This window comes from Musca autumnalis, unplaced genomic scaffold (genome assembly GCF_047663935.1).
Source record: "Musca autumnalis isolate F117 unplaced genomic scaffold, ASM4766393v1 scaffold_1, whole genome shotgun sequence".
NCBI classification, from domain to species: Eukaryota; Metazoa; Arthropoda; class Insecta; order Diptera; family Muscidae; genus Musca; species Musca autumnalis.
The window spans coordinates 66,924,443-66,950,579 of record NW_027411644.1 but is presented as its reverse complement, the minus strand read 5'-3'; the positions used below and the strand labels follow the sequence as shown (position 1 = coordinate 66,950,579).

Sequence of the window (26,137 nt, the reverse complement as noted above, 5' to 3'; positions counted from 1 at the left end):
CACCCTTTCTTTTAGAAAGGGTCTATAGAAGCACCTTTTCTTTTAGAAAGGGTCTATAGAAGCACCTTTTCTTTTAGAAAGGGTCTATAGAAGCACCCTTTCTTTTAGAAAGGGTCTATAGAAGCACCCTTTCTTTTAGAAAGGGTCTATAGAAGCACCCTTTCTTTTAGAAAGGGTCTATAGAAGCACCCTTTCTTTTAGAAAGGGTCTATAGAAGCACCCTTTCTTTTAGAAAGGGTCTATAGAAGCACCCTTTCTTTTAGAAAGGGTCTATAGAAGCACCCTTTCTTTTAGAAAGGGTCTATAGAAGCACCCTTTCTTTTAGAAAGGGTCTATAGAAGCACCCTTTCTTTTAGAAAGGGTCTATAGAAGCACCCTTTCTTTTAGAAAGGGTCTATAGAAGCACCCTTTCTTTTAGAAAGGGTCTATAGAAGCACCCTTTCTTTTAGAAAGGGTCTATAGAAGCACCCTTTCTTTTAGAAAGGGTCTATAGAAGCACCCTTTCTTTTAGAAAGGGTCTATAGAAGCACCCTTTCTTTTAGAAAGGGTCTATAGAAGCACCCTTTCTTTTAGAAAGGGTCTATAGAAGCACCCTTTCTTTTAGAAAGGGTCTATAGAAGCACCCTTTCTTTTAGAAAGGGTCTATAGAAGCACCCTTTCTTTTAGAAAGGGTCTATAGAAGCACCCTTTCTTTTAGAAAGGGTCTATAGAAGCACCCTTTCTTTTAGAAAGGGTCTATAGAAGCACCCTTTCTTTTAGAAAGGGTCTATAGAAGCACCCTTTCTTTTAGAAAGGGTCTATAGAAGCACCCTTTCTTTTAGAAAGGGTCTATAGAAGCACCCTTTCTTTTAGAAAGGGTCTATAGAAGCACCCTTTCTTTTAGAAAGGGTCTATAGAAGCACCCTTTCTTTTAGAAAGGGTCTATAGAAGCACCCTTTCTTTTAGAAAGGGTCTATAGAAGCACCCTTTCTTTTAGAAAGGGTCTATAGAAGCACCCTTTCTTTTAGAAAGGGTCTATAGAAGCACCCTTTCTTTTAGAAAGGGTCTTTTAGAAAGGGTCTATAGAAGCAGCCTTTCTTTTAGAAAGGGTCTATAGAAGCAGCCTTTCTTTTAGAAAGGGTCTATAGAAGCACCCTTTCTTTTAGAAAGGGTCTATAGAAGCACCTTTTCTTTTAGAAAGGGTCTATAGAAGCACCCTTTCTTTTAGAAAGGGTCTATAGAAGCACCCTTTCTTTTAGAAAGGGTCTATAGAAGCACCCTTTCTTTTAGAAAGGGTCTATAGAAGCAACCTTTCTTTTAGAAAGGGTCTATAGAAGCACCCTTTCTTTTAGAAAGGGTCTATAGAAGCACCCTTTATTTTAGAAAGGGTCTATAGAAGCACCCTTTCTTTTAGAAAGGGTCTATAGAAGCACCCTTTCTTTTAGAAGCAGCCTTTCTTTTAGAAAGGGTATGAAAGAAGCACCCTTTCTTCCAAAAAGTGGTCTATAAAAGTAACCTTTCTTTTAGAAAGGGTCTAGAAGCACCCTGAGTATCCTGTGCCCCGTCCACAAGAAGGGAGACAAGACTGTATGCTCTAACTATAGGGGCATAAGTCTACTCCCTATTGCCTACAAGATCGTGTCAGGGATATTGTGCGAACGACTAAAGCCTATGGTCAACAAGATAATTGGACCATACCAATGCGGCTTTAGACCTGGCAAGTCCACCATTGACCAGATATTTACCCTGCGGCAAATCCTGGAGAAGACCCAAGAGATGCAGATCGACACCTACCACCTTTTTGTCGATTATAAAGCAGCCTTCGACAGCCCGCTGCGTTCAAAGGTATTCCAAGCCATGTCTGAATTTGGTATTCCCGCAAAGCTCATCCGGCTTTGTAAAATGACTTTAACTGACACGAGGTCCTCAGTTAAAATAGGAAAGAACCTCTCCGAAGAGTTTGGTACCAAAAGAGGTTTCAGACAAGGAGACAGCCTTTCGTGTGACCTCTTCAACATCCTGCTAGAAAAGGTTATACGAGAGGCAAACGTCAAAAGAAGTGGCACAATCTACACCAATAGTCACATGTTACTTGCTTATGCTGATGATATAGACATCATGGGCCGATCAGTAAAAGAAGTAACTGATACCTTTATAAAGGTCGAAGGAGAATCTGCTAAAGTGGGTCTGGCGGTAAACGGTGAGAAGACCAAGTTGATGGTGTCGACGCGCAATGCGTCCATTGAGCTCGGACCGACTGTGGAAGTTGGTTCCTATAATATTGAGGTAGTAAAAGACTTCGTCTACCTCGGCACCTCCGTAAACACAACAAACGACATCAGTTGTGAAATAAAAAGAAGAATTATATTGGCCAACATATGCTACTTTGGTTTAAGTAAGCAGTTTAAAAACAAAGCCACATCTCGTCAAACAAAAATAACGCTCTACAAAACACTGATACTACCCGTGCTGATGTATGGCTCCGAAGCCTGGGTACTTGCGCAAGCAGACATGGCAGTGCTTGGTGTGTTTGAGAGAAAAATTCTTCGAAAGATCTACGGACCAATCTGCGTTGACGGTGAATATCGACGTCGCATGAACCACGAGCTGTATCTGCTATACAACGACATGAATATAGTTAAACGTATCGAGATGCAGCGATTGCGTTGGCTAGGCCATATCATAAGAATGAGCGATGATGAACCCGCTAAAAAGGCATATGAATACATGCCACATGGCGGTGCACGCAGAATTGGCAGGCCAAGGAATAGATGGCGCAAACAAGTGGATGTTGAGATGAAAAGGCGCGGTATTCCAGAGTGCAAAGCAACAAATAGAGAGGAATGGAGATCTCTTCTTAGTTCGGCCTATAGAACAAATGTTCTGTAATGGGCCAGCTAAGTAAGTAAGTAAGTAAGTAGAAGCACCCTTTCTTTTAGAAAGGGTCTAAAAGCATCCTTTCTTTCAGCAAGGATCTTAAAAAGCACAATTTCTTTGAGAAAGGTTCTTTAGTCTAAAGGCTGTGGGTATAATGATACTCCTGTCTGTGGTGGTTTAAGCTTGTGAAAGTCCAGCTTAAATATTTATCAGTTCTTACTTTCTTCAAAAAGTTCAATCGAACCTTTGCTGTAACAATTTAGTGGTCCGAGCCGATCGAAGTCTTTTCTAATTATCACAAAATAATCTTTTTCGGTTCTTAAAATGGTCTGGTAATATCATCATGCTAGTTATGTTGTCGAATATTATATAACTGTGAAAGCTAAAGTTTGCAACAGTTGGGCGGAATAATTTTAATGTCATGGTCAGAACCGTGTTCATGTGTTTTGTCTAGGTGCTCATCTTTGATCTGTCGTATTTGCCTTTTGACCAGGATTAGCTACTGATAAGTTTGAAATTCTAATAAAAATGTTGTTTTTAAACAAATAGCCAATGGTCTCTCAATTGGCAAGTGGATCTTGTGTGGCTTTGGAAATTGTGTGTACCGATTCCAGTAAGTGTAGCTATGAAGAATTTCGTAAATTTTGTGGACCCATGGATCCTGTAAGTATTATTTAAGATATTCGCCAATTTAAATTTTGTTAACCAATTAACCCTTTTTATTTTCTAGGAAATTGCCAAGCTTTTACGACCTCATACGCTCAGGGCAAAATTTGGTTCCAGTAAAACCCTAAATGCTGTACATTGCACCGATTTGCCAGACGATACCGTTTTAGAGCTACAATATCTTTTTAAAATACTCAATTAAATCCCAACAAAGAAATATTTTTCCGTCCAATATTTAAAATTTTAAATTTAGATAATTATATATTTTATTAGAAAATATTATTTACAATAAATTAAAGAAAATACAAATAATTTTGTTATAAAACTAAATAATACTTTATTATTTAAGCAGTTTACTTTTACTTGTGCTGGGTGTATCATCACTTTGTACATCATCTTTGGGCAGCTGTTCTTGCTTTTGTTTTCCATTTATAAGAGGAACTGTTTCAGCTATAACTATTTCCATAGCTGTGTCGGCATCCTTTTCTTCATATTGTCGTAATTCATAATCATAGGCAAGATAGGTATACAAGACGATCGCCACCACCATCATAACAGCATAGAAGAAAAACTCATCACTTTGTGTACGAAACATTTTTAGTTCGGTAATAATGATGACAATTAAATTGCCAAAGGCATTGTTGAGAAACCATGCGGCAGTTACAACAGATTTCATGGAGGCTGGCGCCTTGAAAAGAAACGACAATATATATGAATAAATCTTAACAAAATTGTTTCACATCTCATTTCCAAACTCACCTGTGTAAAGGCAAACTGTAAACCCGGTATGGAAAGCAATAATTCTCCCAACATTATACAAAGAAATTGGGGTACTTGCCACATAACATTGACGGATTTATAAGGCATGGACTATCGGAATAAAGGATATTACATCAATCCATAGAAATGCTTTATAACTCCAAGTTTACTTACAAATATAAATCGCTGTAAAATGCCAGCCGATATAAATGATAAAGCTGAAAATACTCCACCCACTGTAACACTGTGCAATGGTTTCAGTTCATATTTAAATAGCCACTTGAGCAGTGGTCTCACAATATATTGCCACAGTGGTATAAGCATGAATAGAAATATTGGTCCCATTGCCTTGGCCTGATCGGGTTGTATTGTTATGCCATCCACTATGGTGGTGTTCATCAGAGATGCTTGAAAAGTCCAACTGGAATCTTGTTGGGTCAACAGGGCAAAATAAATGGGCAGTGGAAGAAATAGTTTAACTAGCTGCAAAGACATAATAGGGTATGGTGTATTAAAAAGTAAAAAAAAGAATCAGAAAAAGGACCATTATCTAGTATGGAGAAATATTCCGCTGTAACAAATATAATGCCGATCATCACCGAAGTTTATTCTGACTCCTTCCTTCCTTCTCCATAACTCTCTCATTTGTAGCTATGGCCTTACATTTACTTCTACGGTAGCAGAACTACTTGTCGTAAGTCTCTGATCTCCACTAATTTTGCGGCAGTTTGCAAGGAAGGCAATGGTTAACCATTCCTCTGATATGTTATCCGGACGAGGAATGCTTTCATCAAGGAATTGGGCAAGTTGAGAACGATATGGTTGTCTGCGGAAAGAGGGTTTTGAACCGTCGGACCTTTAGCTGGGGAAGTTTGGAGAATTCTACCGCTGGTACAGAGATCACAAAGACAACCTGCAGTAAAAAACTTGACTTAACTGCACATAATGGCAAAAATGTTGAACTTATGTGCGCGAAAGACATATACATACAACCAAAAAAAAAAAAAAAAAAACAATTAAGTGCCGGTCAGTTGTACCGACAGAGATATACCCTCAGCCTCAGACCTAAAGAAAATTTTTACCGTCGTAATTCGTATATGTTGCCAAAAATTAAAAGAAACCATTCCAGACGACTCCCTTAACTGCACTCTTTCCTAACTTTGTATGGGAGGTATCCGAAAGAGTGGTCCGATGTAGTTAATATCAGACATAATCCGAGTCTGTAAGAAATATTACGATTTTCAAAGTTTGGACCAAATCGATTACTCGCTTTGAGAGCAAGAAGTGCTGAATTTTCAATCCCACGGCAGCGGGTTCTTTCGTACCGGATTGACCCGGAACTACACAACATCATCGTTAGGTTAGGTTTTCAATCCCACGGCAGCGGGTTCTTTCGTACCGGATTGACCCGGAACTACACAACATCATCGTTCCGGCCAGCGGCTGCCACCTCAGGGTACATGTTTCTATTTGTTTCGTTTTTCTGTGTTGGGAGCAGCATATCCCGGAATGCTTGCTCCGAATTCTTTTGGTCCATGCCGGGGCGTAGGAAAACCCAGGACCAATATATCTGTGCTCAGTTTGTCACATCCGCATCTTCATCCACATCCAACCTTCGGTGAGATGCAATAGATGTCATGAATGGGTGCATCTAAGGGTTTGCTCTGGACTTGTCCACGTGAGGGACTACGACAGGGACTATGTTGCTGCAGGCTGCGTGAACACAGTCCCCGGTGAGTCGTCATCGGACTACGAAACTCCCTCGTCGGCTGATTATGAAACTCCCCCGCAGTCCCCTCGACAGCAACCGCACTCGCAGCCTTTAACACCAGCCGTTGTTCTCCCAATCCCCGGAAATGCATCCTTTTTGCAATTTAATTGCAATGGACTCCGAGGTAAGATCGAGGAAATAATAGATTTCATGAGTCGGAGGAATATCAAGGTCGCGGCGGTGCAAGAAACAAAGCTGAACGACAACTACAGCTTAGAGCATTGTGATGATTACAATGTGCTAAGGAAGGATCGCACCAGAAGTGGAGGTGGGGAATTAGCTTTCCTATGACACCAGTCTGTCGAATATAGACCTATCTCGCTTGAGCCTGTCTCTAATGACCCGTACATGGAATGTATGGGGGTAGCAGTCAGATGTGGAACTGCCGAGATAGAGTTGCTGAACGTATACATCCCGCCGAGAAATAGCTGTAGTGTGTCACAGTTCGCCAGACATAACCAGCGTGTCACCTGGTCTGACAAATGACGTTACCTGGCAACCCGTAATTTCCCTTGGATCAGACCATCTCCCCATAATTGTCTCCATTAGTAGACCACCCGATTTCATCTCCTCTGAACGCCACACGTTCGCCAATCATAAGAAAGCTGATTGGCCGAGTTTCAGAGAGTTCACCAATCACCGCTTCAGAGAACTGCCCAATCCTTCTGATGTTCGGGTAGCGGAAAGGACGTTCCGAGACATCATCACTGCTGCAGCCGCTCGCCATATCCCTGCTGGTCGAATACCCGAAGTGAGACCAAACTTCTCAGCAGAGGCGACGGGATTAGCAAATGAACGTGATGAGCTTCGTCGAACCAACCCCAGAGTCAGGGAGCTGACACTGGAAGTTAACAGGCTGGTCGGCAAGCATAAGCGGAATAAGTGGTTAAACCATCTGAACGGTTGCAACATTGGATCTGGTATAGGTGAATTGTGGGCAACGGTTAAGTCACTCTCGAACCCTGGAAGAAGGGAAGATAGTCAGTCACGTTTGGCGACGTTACCGTTACGTCGCATCAGATCTCTTCCTGCCGAGAATGAACCACCACAGTTTACAATGGATGATGTTGCCAATGCCATCAGGAACGCTAAATCATCCAAAGCGTTGGGCCCTGATGGAATCTCCATGGTAATGCTGAAGCAGCTGGATGAGCCGGGAGTGAAGTATCTCACTAAAGTTCCCAACTTGTCGCTAGCCTTGTTCCCGAAGTCTGGAAAATGGGCAGGGTGTTCCCACTACGGAAGCCCGGCAAGGATGCCAGCAAAAGTCAATCGTACAGGTCGATTTCGCTTTTGTCGCCCGTAGCAAAGACCCTTGAGGCTTTAGTCCTCCCCAGTATCAGAAATAGCTATCATGTTGTCGATCATCAGCATGGATTCCGTAAGCAGCACAGCACGACAACAGCGCTGCACGCCATTACCACATATATCTGTAAAGGACTCAACCAGAGACGGCCGTGCGATAGAACAGTGATGGTGGCTCTTGACTTATCAAAAGCCTTTGATACAGTCAGGCACTCCACGCTGTTTGAGGACATTGAGCAGACAACCCTCCGGCCAAACTTGAAACGTTGGATAGTCAATTATATGTGTGGACGCCAGTCGTACGTGGAATTCAGGAACAAGAAGTCCAAACCCCATGGAGTGAAATAGAGAGTTCCCCAACGTATGCGGATGATTGCACGATCCTGGCGTCAGGTACCTATACTGATGACATCTGTGAGAGACTGAACAACTATTTACCCGATCTTACCACCTTTTACCATTCGCGGAATATGCAGATTTCCGTCACAAAATCAGCAGCCACTCTGTTCACCACATGGACAGCGCAGTTTGGACATGAGTTGAATGTCGTGGTCGACGGTAGCATAATTCCGACCACAACCTGCCCCAAAATTCAAAGGCCTTAATCAAATATAGTGTGAATAAAGTCCTCGGAGTACATCCCCCATCTATCGCAGCTGAGGAGCGTCAGCTGCCACGACAAACCAGAGTAGTTTTGGCTCAACTACGCTCGGGATATTGCAGTCGCCTAAATTCGTATTGGGCGGAAATTTATCGCGCCGTGCAAGACATCTGCCCATTATGCGGCATGGGCCCGCACGACACAAAACACCTTTTTAAATGTCCCGCCAAACCTACTCAGGTCAGGAAGTGTCGACTTTCAAAAAAAAATATTTTTAAGGACCAACTCACTAAGAAGCCTGGACCCAGAATCGAGGGCCAACAACCATGAAGAATGGCTGACTTCCGTATTGTCAGTTGCTTTGTAAACTAGGGGTTCTTAAATCGAGTTCCTTACTAGAGTAATTTTATGAAATTGCAGTAGTGGGGAAATCGTTTTAAGAACTGACAATACGGAAGTCGGCCTATGTATTTATATAATCTCAGCCTTGTGGATATTGATGGTATATATTCCTTGATAGGTCAAAATAGCATCCAGAGAAATTGAGATTAGACGCTGAAATTTTAGGAAGATGCGCCTTTTGTTTGCTGTCAGGTAAATTTGGAAAATGGTTAGAATTAATTTGGCAAATAGAGTGGTCAAAAAACTTATCTACCAAAAATTGTAAACATGGGCCCATGTTTTGGAAAAGCCCCCATATAACCGTACCGCCCGATTTCATGTATTTGGAAGTATCTACATTTCGGTTTTGAGTTGGCTGTAATTTGGCAAATAGGGTTGGCAGTGGTCAACAACTTCTCCATTAAAAATAGTGAACCTAGGTTCTTGTTTTGGAATAGTCGTACAGCATGTATTCAGGTATTTGCAAGTTTTTAGCTGATCGAACTACATAAATTAGGAATTTGGAGTCCACAGTGGTCAAAAAACTTCTCCATATAAAATTATGGCACTTTGGTAACAAAGAAAATTAATAATTCCAATTCAGTTCAAAATACATAGTTTATGGTGGAGGGTATAAAAAGTCCGGCCGAACGTAAAGCTTTTGTTTTAGTATTTCCTTCTTACCTTTAAGACTTTAGCCACATCGCTGACAAATGACTCCTCATAACGTCCAACGGCATAATGTAACCAATACGAGGGTTTCTTATCATCCGCCTTGCGCTTCCACCGCCTACCCAAGGCATGCTTAATACAGCCATAGAACTTTATTAGAATACTTTCTTCGGCCAATTTTTCGGGTCTATAATAAAGTCTGCCCAGACTGAATACAACTGAAAAAAATTACAAACATTTAACATTTTGCAGTTTTATAGTTCTAAAGCAACTCATACTTACTCCATGCCATAAAAAACGAAGAACCCAGCGTACCAAAAACTGCAGGATAACATTCCGATTTATTATAACACATTGTATTGGCCCTTATCGTTGGTGGTATTATTTTACTTAAAAATATTCCAATATAATATATCAAATAGTAGAGGGAAAAATATTCGGCCAATTGTTTAGCTTGATCGGGTAATTGAAATTGTATAGCACCCAAGGATGTAACACAGGCTCGTGTTGAACCATTTCCAATGGCTATTAAAAGCAGTGAGACTGATACCAAGAAACTAATTTAAGAAAAAAAGAGAGAGGTATTGATGGAGTGAGAAATTGAGTAATGTAATAAGCTTTTGTAATGTTTCCTGTTATGAAAGAGAAGAGAAAGTTCACATGAAAATTTGGTAAAAAGGAAGAGAGGTGATAACAATCAAGGACCATATATACATGAAGAACAGCTGATCATCATCGGGCATGGATAAAAGCGTTGTAATTTAACAAATGTTATCAAATTTTGAGGTCTTGAAGACAATTACAATGACAGCTGTTTAACGCGATCAATTGACTTTTATCAAGAACTGTGGACGACATTTCCCTTTTTCGTGTCTTCGCTTCCCAAATTTTCTTTTAACAAATTTTCACTATCTATTATACCATATACTTACATCAATGACACGCCAGCATATGGCAGCGATGTGAACACCAAAAGAATCCAGCCAAATGCATAGATAATATAAAACCCATTTATGGTCCGTACATTACCAATATAGCTATCGGCCAGTATTGCTCCAAATATCGGACAAAATTGACCAAAGAAATTGAAAACGTGCAGCAGCACGGTTGACAGACTTTCACTGAAGTATAAATCATCACGCAAGTATAAGGCCAGGATTGCTGGAATGAATTACAATAACATAATTACAAATATAAACAAAAACAACGTGTCGATGATCAACAGTTACAGAGTGAATTGGTGGACTTTTGTTAAAAATATTTCCAAAGAAAGAATAAAAAAAAAACAATTAAATCACAGACTGATAATATTTGTTCCAGAAAATATTCCCTCTTGTTTAATATTGACCTATAATACACATGTCCATATATTTCATAGGTGCTGATAATGATAATTATGAATAAGTGCATTGTATATACATACATATTAGTCACAATTATAACGTCATTTGAGGGTGTGCAGGTGTATTAGAAAGATAAGAGTAATAGCACCTTTATATATAACTCGATTTAAATAAATCCACTGGATTCCAAATGTCAATTCCATTGCGTATACTTCAAGTAAGTCCTTATAAAGGTTAACCCGGCAAAAAGATCGAATGTAAACATGACATAAATTATATATTACGAAAGATTTGATGAATCGTCTTAAGTAGTAGTTTCATATCGCTCAGCTTTGGAGAAGAAGGTAGGAATTTGAATCTCGTACGCGAGATCGTTGAACGACATAACGGTAGTCCATGGCCGAACGATAGTCCTATGTCGAGTTCAGAGAAATATAAAGTCCCAACATAAAAGAAACAAAATTTGAATTCCTTTAGCGTGGAGTGATGTCCCCGCTTCTCTTCAATGGACAAATGAAGTTAATACAACGTCCACACAAATGAACAAAATATCCGGTAGACATCCTAGGAACCACTTACGACATCACATCAAACCAACCTTCTCAGCTAAGGTCCAAAAAGAGACGAAAAACGTCTTAAGGCGTTAACAGGCAGCACAGCTTGGACCCCAGCATTTTGTGTGACATAATGGAGAAAATACTTGAGAAAAAACTTGGCTCTCTAACTGCCATGTTGACCCAAACCACACCATATTAACAAACTCCCTCTGAAAGGTCTACGCCCATCAGATATTATTTTTTGAGCTATAAACTCGTAAAGAGTTCAAGGTAAAATTATAAATAACTAGCCTAATGTGACCTTAACTTAACGTGAAATATTTTATTTTAAAAATAGCCGACCCGTTCCGCGTTGCTGGCCCTTGAAACAGTTTTATGTTATCTTAAGTCAGCGATTGTATTTTTATTGCATCACTAATTAGTTGGGATCTGCAAGTGATTATAAATAAAAAATCTTCAGATTTGTTAGTGTCGATATGTAATTTTAACATACCGCCAAAAAGCTGATGACTTGGGGTATGCATTTATTTCATCTGCTGGAATAGTATAACTGGAAGTGTTTGTCTGAAATCAAAGGTTAGTTGCTTCTTAAATTATTACGTGCTATTGTAAATTCGTTCCAGGTGATAACTTATATTTAATATTGCATACGTGCCCTTCACTCACATGAATGTTCAGTGGCAACTTAAGGGCCAACTGTGTCGTCCTTCCACCTTTTTATAATGTACATCTTATATACCTGATGAAGCTATAGCTATCGATATATTGCCTTCTAATTTAAATACTTGCTTTCCAATAAGACCAAAGCTTCGCTATGCATAACATCTGGTATTTCCATTAATTTGTAACATATTTAAGAAAGTAGAAGTTGTCGGGTCTTATGGTTTGTACATTTTACATATATAGCGCATTTAAAAAATAGGACGCAGAGTATAACCAGCACCTCCGAAATTTAACAAAATTTATAACATTTTTGCACCAAAGGCCATCCCTGTACATCATCTGAAAATTGCATGGAAATCGGTTTAGAAGTTTTGAAGATATAACACATTTAGAAAGTGGGCGTGGCCGGGTCTTAAATCCGCAAATAAGTCCCTCGGGTCGGAGACACAACCACCATTGTCTATCGAATTAATTTTCAAACCACGCTCCGCCGAAATTCCACAAAATATATAGTTTATTTTCACTAAGTAGCAGGGGACATATATGCAGCCTATTTTCACCAGGATTATCCCGGTACATTCCCTGAAATTTGTATTAAAATCGGCTCAGAAGTTTCAGAAATAGAAATTGGGTGTGGTCGGGTCTTAAGGTCCCAAAATGAGTACCTAGGGTCGGAGAATCGAAGGGTGGAAGTTCGGAGCAGGGTAATTCGTTGCAGAGTGGTTCGGTATGTAGCAGTTCGGAGCGGGACGGATGGGAGGGTATGGTTTGGAGGGTGGAAATTCCGAGCGGAGTGGATCGGTGGTGGTTCGGAAGAATTAATTCAATCACTCGTTTAAATTTTGCTAAAATAGCGATTTTATTAAACCAGACATAGTGGAGGTACCAAATCCCTCCGAAATTCAACACAATGTATAGCATATTTTAACTGCGGGTCTTCCCTATACATTCTCTGAAATTTTCAGGAAAATCGGTTCATTAGTTTTGGGTATGTAACGTATTTAAAAAGAGGGCATGATAAAATAGGGTTTTTATAAAAATAGGGCATGGGGGAGGTACTCCGCCCTCTCCGAAATTAAAAAAAATATATATAGCCTATTTTCACCACGGTTGTTTCCTGTACATTCCCTGAAATTTTCAAGAAAATCGGTTTAGCCGTTTTTGAGTCTATACGGAACATACAAACACACACACAGCCGGCCCGGTCCTCGTTGCTGGCCCTAGTCTTGCGTTGCAAATTAGTCGGGATATGCAAGTGACTATAAATAAAACATCTTCAGAAATTATAGTGTCTATATGAAATTTGGCGGTATGTTAACTTATGACTTGAGGCATGCATTTATTTCATCTGCTGGAATAGTATAACTGGCAGTGTTTGTCTGAAATCTAAACATGAATTGCTCTTAAATCCTTCAAGAATCGTTCTAAAGCTTCTTGGGAATTTTTATGTGCCATCGTACATTCGTTCTAGATGATAATTTCCATGTGTGCAATCCAATCAATAGAATGTCCAGTATTTGTACCTTCTTATAATGTATACTTGGTCGGGTCTTACGGCTAAAATATGTACCCAGGGTTGGGGATACGGACACGTTCGTAAGTTTATATAGCATATTTCCACCAGCGAATATCCCTGTACATGATCTGAAAATGACATGGAAATCGGTTAAGGAGTTTTGGAGATATAACGTATTTAAAAAATGGGCGTGCTAAAAGGATTTTAAAAAAGGAAGGCATTTGGGGGGGGGGGGGGGTACCCCGTTCCCTCCAAAATTCAAAAAAATATATAGCCTATTTTCACCACGGGTGTTCAAGATGGCCATTTAAAGAAAATCGGCTCTGTAGTTTCGGAGATATAAGATATTTAAAAATGTGGGCATGGTCGTGTTTTAAGCGCTAAATAAGTACCTAGGGTCGGAGATTCAACCACCGTTGTCTTTCAAATTTATTTTCTAAGCCATACGATAGTAAGTTTTGGAAAGACAGTGTTTTAATAAAATAGGGCAAAGAGGAAGTACCCCGCCCCCTCAGAAATTCAACAAAATATATAGCCTATTTTCACCAGGGATCATCCCTATCTATTGTCTGAAATTTTCAAGAAAATCGGTTTAGTAGTTTTGTATATATAAGATATTTAGAAAGTGGGCGTGGTCTGGTCCCAAATGTGTACATAGGGTCGGAGACAAAACCAACATTGTCCCCAAATTATTTTTCTCTACGATACGTTCTTCAGTTTTGTTAAAATATCGTTTTCAAAAAATAGGGCATGGGGGAGGTTCCCCACCCCCTCCGAAATTCAACAAAATATATACCCTATTTTCACCACGGGTCCTCCCAGTAGATTCTCTGACATTTTCAAGAAAATCGGTTAAGCAGTTTTTGATATAATTGTTTAAGTCTGGAGTTTCCCCCATTGGCTTAACTTCATCATTTGATATACATATAAGCTATTTAAAACAGTGGGCGTGGTCTTTAGGCCCTAAATGAGTACCTAGGATCGGAGACACAACTACCACTGTCTCGCAAATTAATTTTCTCTCCGATAGGTTTGTCCGTTTTGCTAAAATAGCGTTTTTAAAAAATAGGGCATAGGGGAGGTACCCCGCCCCCTCCGAAATGCAAAAAAAATATATAGCCTATTTTCACTACCGGTGTTCCCTGTACATTATCTGAAATTTTCAAGAAAATCGGTTCAGCCGTTTTTGAGTCTATTCGGAACATACAAACAAACAAACATACTAACATACACACATTGTCTTTTATATATTAGAAGATATACGTTATGCTGATGATACCACAATTATTGCTAACAGTATATCTGGGCTGCAACAACTCCTAGACAAACTCACGTACGTAAGCGAAACATATGGCCTCAAAATAAATATAAAGAAGACAAAACATATGGTTGTAAGTCGAAAATACGTCAGTTGTGAAACATCACTAAATATCAAAAATCTTGGCGTTTTAATTAACGACCAATGGAACATATCAAACGAAATTAAGCGTCGAGTGGAGGTGGCCAGAAATGCCTTTTTTAAATAACAAAACACTTACAAGCCATGAAATAAGTCTCAAAACGAAGGCTAGATTTGTCAAATGCTACATTTGGTCTATACTGCTATACATACATACACATGTTCTCATAACATCCCCGAAGAGACAAGGGAGACTTCTCTCATATCAATGAGTGCACGCCGATTCATATTTGCTCAATGATATGGGACCTACTTTTTATCGCCGAGTCCGAACGGCGTGTCTTACGACACCACTTGTAGAGAAGTTTTTCATGGCTGAAATACTCAGGAAATGTCGCCAGCATTACTGAGGGGGAATTTTGCCACCGTCGTAAATTTGATGTTGCTTGGCCTGGGATTCGAACCGCAGACCTTCTGAGTGCAAGGCGGACGTGCTAACCATTGCACCACGGTGGACCCCACTACTACTACTATATCCAGTAGAAATATGGACCCTAAAAGTGCAGATGAGAAAAAAATTGAAGCATTTGAAATCCAAGAATGCTGAAGAAGTTCTAAGACGAATGAACCTCGATAGACAACTTCTATGCACCGTCAAATAAAGAAAAATCGTATACCTGGGACACCTGGGCAATCATTAAATGTAATATAGAAGGACACAGAACAAGAGGCAGAAGAGAGACAACTGGTTAAGGAACATCCATGAATGGACAGGATACAGGAATGAAACAAATCTACTACATGCTGCTAAAAATCGAGATCTGTCAATAATTTCATAATATAAAACATATTAATTTGTAAAACAAATAATATTGTATGATCGCTTATATCCGAATAACGGATCCGCAAATAAAGAAGAAGAAGAGATAAACTCGAATCGGTATAGCAGGAACTGACACATTTGATTTGATGAAGTGGCGCCCAACACGTATAATGCTATGAAAAAGAACATCAAACCAGGTTGTAAGTTCGTGTTCGTCTTTACTTTTATTTTGCGAACGGTATGTCCCGGAATGCCTGCTCCGTCTTCTTCAGATCAGAGTCGGGATAGAGAGTAATACCGGACCATGGTTTTGTTCTGTTTGACGCCATTGGTCCATTACGCACAGTGTCATGACAGCGGCCATAAATGGTCAAAACCAAGTATGTACTTCGGAGTACAAATATATTGATGGGAGTCGATAGAAATCATTCCAATTTTGAATTTTAGTATTGATACGTCAAGTAGTTTTGTCCATATGTGGGTTCAAATCCGATAATTGTTGGTAATGTGCATTTTTCTCCATATTTTCCCAAAATTAGCAATATTTGTTATCTTCAAATATTTGAATATTTAAAGTAACGGTAGTTTCAAAGCGGATTTTCTAGTTTGCTTTGGAAGTAATACACGGTGCTCTTGAATCAAATTTAAATGGAAGGTGCTTACACCTGGGAAGTTTTTGTTGATTCTGAAACTACAATGTTCATAGATGAGAAAAATAAAAAAACTAAAAAAATCTCCGGAGCGCTTTTTAAATAAATCGCGATTCAAGTTGACATTTTTGAGTGTTTTTTAGGTTTTCACGAATTTGCCGCAAGTCCTATTGAAATGGGACTAAAGAAAATATTGTAGCTATGAACATTCTCTACAAGATTGATTGTTATTATATCTTCGTTGTTTTTACCGTTATTGAGAAATAGAAGTTCAAATTAGGACAATGGATTGATTGTATCGCCTCCTTATAAAACAATGTCATGACTGCAATTTCCAAACTTAAACTTATATATCTCAAAAACGGTACAACCTAGGAAAAAATTGCCAAAGCCAATTTTTTAGAGAATTTTTACAGCAACAACACATTCTTTAGTATCATTTCGAAAGGATTTGCAGTTTTCAAGCTAAGTCCCGCAGAGCTATGAAAAAAATCTGAAAGTTTGATCTCTCTATATCTCTATATCTCAAAAAATGTTAAAACCTAGGAAAATATCAGTCAGCCAATCTTGTACAGAATTTTTAGTGCTAAAATGAAAACCTAAAAAAACCCTAAAAACGTGAATTTTGATCGCGATTTATTAAAAAATCCATCCAGCGATTTTTTTATTGTTTTTGGATTTTTTTCATCTATAAACATTGCTGTTTCAGAATCCGCAAAAACTTCCCTGGTGTAAGCGGTTTTCATTTAAAGTTAGTTAAGGTGCACTGTGCATAAGGTGGCGATACAGTCAATATATTGTCCTAATTTCAACTTCTATATCTCAATAACGGTAAAAACTACGAAGATATCATAGAAGTCAATCATGTAGAGAATTTTCATAGGTACAACATTTTCATTAGTCCCACTTCGAAAGGACCTGCGGTTTCCAAGCAAAATCATGAAAACCTAAAAAACCCTTAAAAATATCAACTTGAATCGCGATTTATCTAAAAAGCGCTCCTGCGATTTTATTTTGTTTTTTGATTTTTCTCATCTATGGACATTATAGTTTCAGAATCCGCAAAAACTTCCCAGGTGTAAGCCCCTTCCATTTAAATTTGTTTCAAGAGCACCGTGAATAAACTTGGCTTCACATTTATTTGGAAGTAAATAGTGATCATATGCTGTTTACAGTCCTAATTCATCAATTTTGTAAAGCAAATTTTAAAATTAGTGGGGAAAAATGTATAAAAAGTGTATATCGATATTATTTGCTGTTTGAGTTGTGAGTACTTAAAATGTATAAAGGTGCCAGCTGCAGAGGTTTGCAGACAAACATGTTATTTATCTTTTTCAGTGAACGCCTCATTAAGGAATTACCCCCTCTTTGAACAAAGCCTTTTGCGGTGTCGACTAAAGTTCGAAAACGAATGGGTCGATCATCATATAATTTTGTGGGCTTATTAAGTACCTGATAATTTCATCTTTCAGCGAGGAAATTTTAAAAATATTAATTTTTTAAAAAATTTCAATTTTTAACAAAATTGGGCCGTTTTTCACCATTAATGGGCCAAAAAAAACTTTTTTTAAGGAACATTCTCATATTTAAAGACAACATTTTGATGTATTCAATAAGCCCACAAAAATTTATGATGATTGAACACCAAATTTCAGTCAATTCGGATGGATAATGTGGCTAAAACCTTGAAAATACCGAAAATCGGGCGGTACCGTTCAATGGGAGCTAAATCAAAAGGTGGACCAGTACCAACAATTATCTGTAGGAATACTTTGCAGCCCTGGCGAAGGCTAAATACCAAATAACAGGTACTTCGGTTGGATAATGTGGCTAAAACCTCCAAACTATCGAAAATCGGGCGGTATCACTCTATACCGCTATATCAAAACGTGGACCTATAACCATAATTTGTATCAGAAATATTTTTTCCCACTGGGAACACTCAGTGCCAAAATGCATCCAATTTGGACGTGAAACTTAGGTAAAATCTTCAAAATACCGAAAATCGAAATCGGTAGGTGCCGTTATATGGGGTCTATATCAAAACGTGTACCTATGTCCATAATTTTTATCGTGAATGTTTTTTTTTTGTCAACTGGGAGCCCTGCATCTCAAAATTCAGCCAAATTGGTCGACAAATTTAGCTAAAATATTTAAAATATAGAAAATTGGGAATTGCCGTTATATGGGGGCTATACCAAAACGTGGACCAAACTTCCCAATTTTTTGGCCTCGACATTGTCAATAATAAGTACTTGTACCAAAATTCATCCATCTACGACAACTCCTTCTATTTTTGGCCATTGTTTATATGAACTCGCGACATAGTGTGTTGGTGAGATGCCGGAGAGGGTATGACGTCGTCATCAGATTATTATAATCCTCGCATCATTACCAACCGGCAGTTACTAATACCGATTTTGATCCTCCAGTTCATGACAATGTGACATTCCAGCAATTTTTTCTTCGTGGGAAGATCAATGCGATTTTGGATTTTATGAGTCGGAGAAGGATAATAGTCACAGTGAATCAATAAACGAAGCTGAATAACATTCAAATTCTGGAGGTGGTGGAGTTGACATCCTATTGCACCAGTCTGTCCACTACAGACCTATCTTGTTTGAGCTTGACTCTCAACATTCAACCCTAGGAAATGATAAGCAGATAGTTAATTGGCTGAGCAGATATATAGCTCCAAATTTTGCACAGCGAACGGGAACGATCCCAACCAGGATAAGAGGAGACTCCCAAAGTTCGCAGACATATCCATCGAGTCAAGGGGTTTGACAAATGATGTGACTTGGTCACACGCCATTTTCCTTGGGTCGAACCATCTCCCTATCCTCATCTCCATTCACCACTCGACTTTATAACCTCTGAATGCCGTATTTTACTCAACCATGGAAAAGACAATTGGCAAATATAGAGAATTCACCAACAAACGCTCTCTGTATGTGGGTAGCAGGAGAGGAATTTCGGAGAATTCATCATTGCTGCAACCGCCGTAAGGCATAATGTCCAAGCAGAGGTAACAGATTAGTGAAAGAGAGTGATAATCTTCGACGTTCGAACCTTATGCTTGGTTTACATTTACGAAATCCACTCGATTTCAACTGTCAAATCCAATGGATTTCAGATGAGATATCATTTGACGTTTGAGCTTTGGAATTGACAGTTGAAATCGAGTGGATTTCGTAAATGTTAACTAAGCATTAGCCTCTGAAATGAAGCTGAAATTGGAAGTCAATACATTAGTGCCGTGTTCGATTGTCAAGCCAGGCAACATTGCAGTATAGGGGCTCCTCATCTTATCGTTAGCCGCCCTAATAGTTCCCAAAGCATGAAAAATGGCAGCGCTGGTGAAGCCTGGAAAGGATGCCAGCAAAGGAACCAATAGCGAAGAGTCTTGATGTTACTCCTTCCCAGAATCAGAGCGTACCATCCGGTTGCACTGTAATCATAACAGCACTGCATGCCATTTCCACACATATTAGTCGTGGTGCCAACCAGAACATGCATTAACCGGCATGTGTTTTCGAATCCTGGGAAAATGATGGTGATTTTATGATTAAATGACGTGGTTGTGAAATATCCGAAGAGATGCGCGGGTTATTTTAGCCGAGAGCTCCGCGATAACGACCTGGCGGAGAGAAGTATTTTACGTCGTTTGCGACCTTTTCCAGTCTAGGAGAAACCACCAAAATTTACGGCGAGTGCTAATGCAGATTTTATCCGAGACCTGATGGAATTTTAATGGTGATGCTATATCAGTTGGATTAATCAGGATTCTAGTAGTATCTGACCAAAGTCTTCAACTTATTGTTAGCCATCATAATAGTTCCCGTAACGTGGAAAGTGCGCAGGGTGATTCAGCTACTGAAGCAAGGATGCCAGCAAAGGTGAATCATGCAGGCCGATCTCACTTTTGTTACCTTTGCTACTAGTGATTTTTGAGCCCTTACAACTGCCCAGCATCAAAGTGTTCTGTCCAGTTGTCGTGAATACGGGTTCTGGAAGCAGGTTAGTACCACAACAGCACTGCACAACATTGCCCAAGAACAGCGATGGTAGCATTGGAACTGTTAAGCTGTTTCTGTTTGTCGAACTACCCTCCGGTCTTGTTTGAAACGTTGGGTTATCCACCATATGTGTAGTCGTCAGTCATAAGTGGAATTCAGAAACAAGAGGTTCAAACCCCTTATAGTGTAGCATGGAGTTCCCCAAAGAGAGGTGATTTTTACGGAACTGTTTAAATTCAATTCCACGCCCTCCCGACGGGATTGAGACAATTACGCACGCGGATGCGTGCAACGTCATGGCGTCAGGTCCCACGGTGAAAACATTTGTGTCAGGCTCATTGATCTCCTTAAGATCTTCCACTAGAGGAATATATCTAGAGGAGATATCCGGCACTAAGTTAACAGCCACACTGTTCACCACATGGACTGAGGAGATGAAATTCCTAACGAATGTGCAGGTTGATGGGTCAATAATTTCAACAACTAATTACCCCAAAGTTCTGGGAGTCACATCCGATAACTTATATAAGTAGTTCGCGCAGGCCACGGCTATCTGCAATAGGACGAAAAGTAGTAAAAAGGTCCTCAAGTCCCTACCCGGCAGCTCTTGGGGAGACAATAAAGAAACTTTAAACAACGTACCACCAGGGAAAACAATTTTGGTTCGATGCGGGAGCTTAAAACCACAATTTCCTTAAATCAATATTCTGGAAGTATTAAAAGAAGGAAATTTTGGCCGCTCAAAGGCTATCCACGCACCAATTTCCTACGAATTAGATATCCCCTAACTGCGGAATGTCAGGCAAATGAGTGACTATCGGTGTTCCAAAGTTTACAGATAGGATACCAACTGTATTAGAACGGAGCCTCGTTGATACCTGGGAGTCTCAATTAAATCAATGATCCGTATAAATTAAATAAAAAAACAAAAACCTGACGATGAAAACTCTTTGGCAACGCAAATGGACAATTATTTGGAATAAAACCAAGACTGTAGAAATCCACGGGACAGTTGTTCTTGGTGGAGACAGACAGTAGGCAACTTCTAGCCCTTTTGTAGCGAACGGTGGCATTGAATCTCAGTCAGAGTATTGCTTCTGCTGAGGCAGAGGACAGTTTATTTGACGACGAACTCAATACCGCAGTCGTTCCACCGCATGTAATTGCCGATAAACAATCCTCGACCTCAGTGGAAATTACTAAATCCTTGAAACCAGAAGTTAACAAACTAGCTTCCAGTGGCAGGACTCTATTCAGGATGTAACCGCGACCAAAGTTTTGATCGAAAATGCTCTGCGACTCGATTGGGCTCTCGTAGATCGATCACAAGAAGTACATCGGCAGGGAACCCTCGTCCATTTTGATGAGAAAATGCAAATTAATCAGAACCAATTTCAGGGTGGTGAACAAGTTTAAAATGAAACATCCTCACTTACTCAAGAGCAATCCTGATATTATTAGGTTATCACTATACCACATATGCATGTAAGAATTCCATTGTATTTTCACGACCAAAGTACACCCAATTCTTACTTATGGTTCTCTGGTGTGGTGGAATGTTTTGAGCAAAACATCTCCACAAACTAAACAACGTCCAAAGAGCGGAAGCCAAGAGAGCACTTCGGCTCATGGGGATAAATTCGTAGCGCAGCTGTGCATATGGTCACGTTGCAATTCTATGACTATCGAGACTGCCACTGGGATCGTGGGTAATCTGTGGTTATGCTTCACCCCAAACTGCACTTCGACCAGACTAATGTAGCCATATATGCCGATGGCTCCAAGATGGAAACGGGAACAGGAGCGGCCCTTCCTTATGGCTCGCACACAGGTTGAACGAAAATTGTAGTGTTTCCAAGCCAAGATCTTTGCAGTCGAAAAAGCCGCAGAACTGATAGGCGACATGAAAAGGGATGTAGTCGCACCGGTACATACTCGAGCGGCACTTAAATCACTCAGTTTCTATACCATCAAGTCTGCGGGGGCTTTGAACTAAAGGAAGAAGCGTTCCATGAAGAAATCTGAACTGAAACAAATGGTGGGAATAATCACGGGTCATTGTAGAATAAGATCAATGCCGTACAAATGGAAAAGAGATGATATTGTTGATTACTGGAGGTTATGCGCAAATTAAGAAGAAACAGACATAATTGAGCACTTTCTGCCAAACCGAGCCAATAAGTCTGCTTTTCTTGTCAAGAGTCTAAAGTGGCTGTAGCGATAATGAACTACTACTTAAACTTCACATCTTCAGCGCTCTATTAAGATGAACACAATGGAGCACAACGTCTCCGAGTAAAATAGCTTTCAAAAACGATAGTTCGGCCTGTGATAAGTCTTAAGAATATACAATATTAATTAATTTCTCCCTAAAGCCGAGCTTAATGACCGAAGATTGTTTGCAACTGAAAAAGGAAAGCCGAAAATTCGAACCCACACAACCACCATTATGTGGCGGGTTTTGCTGTTGGTAGCAGCTCATCAGGCTTATCGGCTAGGGATACGTAAAATCGATTTCGGTTAATCGGTTATTAGCCATAAAATTTCTAAAAATCGTAGTCGACTATTGAATGTGCGAAAACCGGATAATCGATTATTCTAAGTCGACTTTCGGAAGACGGAGTCAACTATTATTCGTAGTCAACCATCAGTCGTATTCTATTAATAATCGCAGTCTACTATTGAACGAAGTCGACTATTAGTCGTAGTTGACTATTGGGTGTGCTAAAACCGCGTAATCAACGGAACTTTTTTATACATATCGACGCCTCCAAACAATAGTATGCTAAGTCGACTTAGCATGTTTTCAAGTTCTTTACATTTTTATATTTAACGTCCTTTAACCTAAATTCTGTCAAATTTTGGTAATAATCGGACAATCCGAACAGAAGTTATAAACAAATATTTACTTAGCATAGTACTGAAGGTCAAAGAAATTTCCAAACTTTTAGAGCTTGTCCTGCAAAACTCACTGTTCAGAATTAGCAAACTATTATTTGGAGGTGTCGATCGTCCTTTAACTTAAATTCTGTCAAATTTTGGTAATGATCGGTCAATCCGAACAGAAGTTATAAACGAATATTGACTTAGCATAGTACTAAAGTTCAAAAAAATGTCCACACTTTGAGAGCTTCTCCTGCAAAACTCACTTTTTAGACTTAGCATACTATTATTTGGAGTGTCGATATAACCTCCACGGATCGCATCAACGAAAATGGTCGATTATAATCGGTTTTCGGCGGTTAACGATTAATCGAAAGTCGACTTTTTCAACACTCTCGAATAATCGACTAACCGAAAATCGAGTTTTAATTTTTTCACAAAAACCGAATGATCGAAAAACCGATTATAGCATTTCACTGTGTATCCCTATTATCGGCTGTGGAGTGTCTTCTCTGCCATCGAACTTTTTATTTCTCAAATGCAAGTTTTTTTTACAGCTATGAGCATTTTTCTCATTCAACCTGTATGGCTTCCACGACAATAAAAATTCGGAAAATTCTCCTATAAATAAAATTCAGCTTGAGCCAGGCTGGCGTTTGAACCCACGTCCCACTATGTCGTGAGTTCCTATAAACAGTGGCCAAAAATAGAAGGAGTTGGCAGAGGTGGATGAATTTTGGTACAATTACTTATTCTTGGCTGACAATGAAAAAAAAAATTGGGAAGTTCGGTCCACGTTTTAGTATAGCCCCCATATAACGGTACTTCCCAATTTTTAGCTAAACTTATCGACCAAATTCTGAGTTGCATGGTGCCTAGTTGACAAAAAACTTTCCCATAAAAATTGTGGACATATGTGGGTCCACGTTTTGATATAGACCCCATATAACGGTACCTGCCGATTTTCGGTCTTTTGAAGATTTTTCCTAAGATTATCGTCCAAATTGGCAATGAGGGTTCCCATTGGACAAAAAAGTCTGATAAAAACGGTACCGCCCGATTTTCGGTATTTTGAAGGTTGTAGCCGCATTATTCAACCGAAGCAGCTGGTATTTAGTCTTCGCTGTGAAGGTTTTGGCCACATTATCCATTTGAAGTGACTGTCTTCATATATTTTTGTGGGCTTATTAAATATTTGTCTTTGTCTTTAAATAAGAAAATTCCTTAAAAAAGTTTTTTACCGATTAATGACCAAAAACGGCCCATTTTTTGTTAAAAATCGAAAAAACTTGATATTATAAATTTCCCTCTTTTAAAAACAAAATAATTAGGTACCTAATAAGCCCACAAAAATATATGATGATCGCTCCATTCGTTTTGGAGCATTAGCCGACACCGCAAAACGCTTTGTTAAAAAATGGGGTAAACCCTTAATGAGGTGATCACTGAAAAAGATAATGAACTTGTTTCTCTGCAAGCCTCTGCAGCTGGCACCTTTATATATTTGAAGTACTCACAACTCAATCAGCAAATAATATCGATGTACACTTTTATAAATTTTTTCCAGCTCCACTAATTTTAAAATTTACTTCACAAAATTGATGAATTAGGAATTAAAGGCCTGTAAACACCATATGTTCTCTATTTGCTTTCAAACAAATGTGAAGCCAAGTTTATTACATCCAAAGCAAGTTACAATCAGTTTGGAAGGTTAGGTTTAGGATGCGTGTTGTGTATTTTGAAATAAAAAGAAGCACGCGATGAATAAGATTTAATTCAATAATTCTTTATTAAATACTTAACACAACAAATCTTAATATTAATCAAAAATGGAGGTTGAACGGTTTGTACTGGTTGATAGTTAGAATGGCAGTGAGTTATGCTAACAATAACTAGAAAGCAAAAAGCTGTTACTTGAAAGTAACGATTAACGATTTAGTACAAAAGATACATTTGCATTGAGTAGAAAATATTAACAGTACAGGGTTGCCATCAAATATTAATATATATTGAAATACACCACAATCTCCCAGGCTAAAATTGGACATGGTCTGACAAATGAGCAGGAGGTCTTCTTATCCGATTCGAACGCCTTAACGCTGTTGGTGTTTCTGGTGTAGACACTTGCGGCTGAGTAACGACTGGATTGGTGACTGGATTTGCAATTGTCTGTTCAATTCTGATTTCATCAAAGGCAGTTTTCTTTTTCGGTTGCACATCCTCAGCGAATGTAACAGATTTTTGTGGCTTTGGCACCTCGGATTTGTAAAGTTGATTAATATGACGTTTCAGCTCGTATCCATTATCAAGCTTAATTTGATAATGTAAATTTCCAAATTTACGTATGACAACTCCAAACTTCCACGTAGGCTTATTTCTGTCGTACCAACGGACCTGTACCCTCTCTCCCAGGCTTAACTGGCGTACTTTAAACCGAGTTGGAGAATCTGAACGCTGCTTCGTTGGGCGAATTGCATCCAATTTAATTCTTAAAACACGACCAAGATACATTTCTGCGGGGCTCTTCCCGTTTGCTAATGGCGTTGCTCTGTAACGTAAAACAATATCTTGAACTTTTTCACAAACGTTACCTTTTTCACCTTCCATTGCCTTGAGCTTGCACTTTAATGTTTGAATGTACCTTTCGGCTAACCCATTTGTGGCTGGATGACCTGGGGCGATAAACTTTTGAATTATTCCATTTTCCATACAAAATCGTTTAAAATGGCTGCTTTGAAAAATTGTGGCGTTGTCGGAAACCAAGATTTGAGGAAGACCATGAGTCGAAAAAATGTTTTGAAGTAGAAGTATAGTTTTTTCAGTGGTTGGGGCCTCTCGAATCACTCGAACTTCTGGCCATTTTGATTTTGCGTCCACCAACACGAAAAAATAATGATTTTGAAATGGTCCTGCGTAGTCGATATGGACCCTTTGAAAATTTCCACTTGGTTCTTCCCATTGGTGTGTTATTACTTTCGTAGGATTTTTCCTCACCTGTGCGCAATTTTGGCAGGCTCTTACCAAATGTTCAATGTCGGAATCTATGTTTTTCCAGTAACAAAATCTTCGTGCTAACTGCTTCATTTTGACAACGCCGCTGTGTGTATGATGTAGTTCATTGAGAATATACGTACGTAGGTTTAGAGGGATGACCACCCGATCGCCACGAAATATAACTCCATCTTGCAAAGAATAGCTTGGATCCAAGTTTTTCCCGCTCAGAAGGTCTATTTTCAAAGTTGCTAATTCGGGATCCCTTTCCGTCTCCTTTGC

General features: G+C 39.3%; 2 protein-coding genes across 5 annotated transcripts in view; one reads left to right on the top strand and one right to left on the bottom strand.

Moving 5' to 3' along the window:
* Positions 1–3,852, top strand: part of nmdyn-D7 (nucleoside diphosphate kinase homolog 7) — an 8,171-nt gene extending 4,319 nt beyond the window's left edge. The window contains exons 7-8 of the mRNA XM_073980182.1: positions 3,406–3,519; positions 3,587–3,852. Coding sequence (XP_073836283.1) covers positions 3,406–3,519; positions 3,587–3,724 — 252 coding nt within the window. The 3' untranslated portion in view covers positions 3,725–3,852. The remainder of the gene's footprint in view (positions 1–3,405; positions 3,520–3,586) is intronic.
* The window catches only part of LOC141400708 (peptide transporter family 1), a 30,473-nt gene continuing 8,170 nt past the window's right edge, over positions 3,835–26,137 (bottom strand). For 3 of the 4 annotated variants that reach the window (XM_073980153.1, XM_073980172.1, XM_073980158.1), the window contains 6 exons: positions 9,944–10,172; positions 9,294–9,568; positions 9,024–9,229; positions 4,456–4,764; positions 4,282–4,392; positions 3,835–4,210 (listed from right to left, as the gene is read on the bottom strand). In XM_073980153.1, the coding sequence (XP_073836254.1) occupies positions 3,863–4,210; positions 4,282–4,392; positions 4,456–4,764; positions 9,024–9,229; positions 9,294–9,568; positions 9,944–10,172 (1,478 nt within the window). In that variant the 3' untranslated portion in view covers positions 3,835–3,862. Of the gene's footprint in view, positions 4,211–4,281; positions 4,393–4,455; positions 4,765–9,023; positions 9,230–9,293; positions 9,569–9,943; positions 10,173–10,502; positions 11,271–26,137 lie in introns of those variants that run through there. The other variant, XM_073980166.1, reaches the window with a different exon arrangement.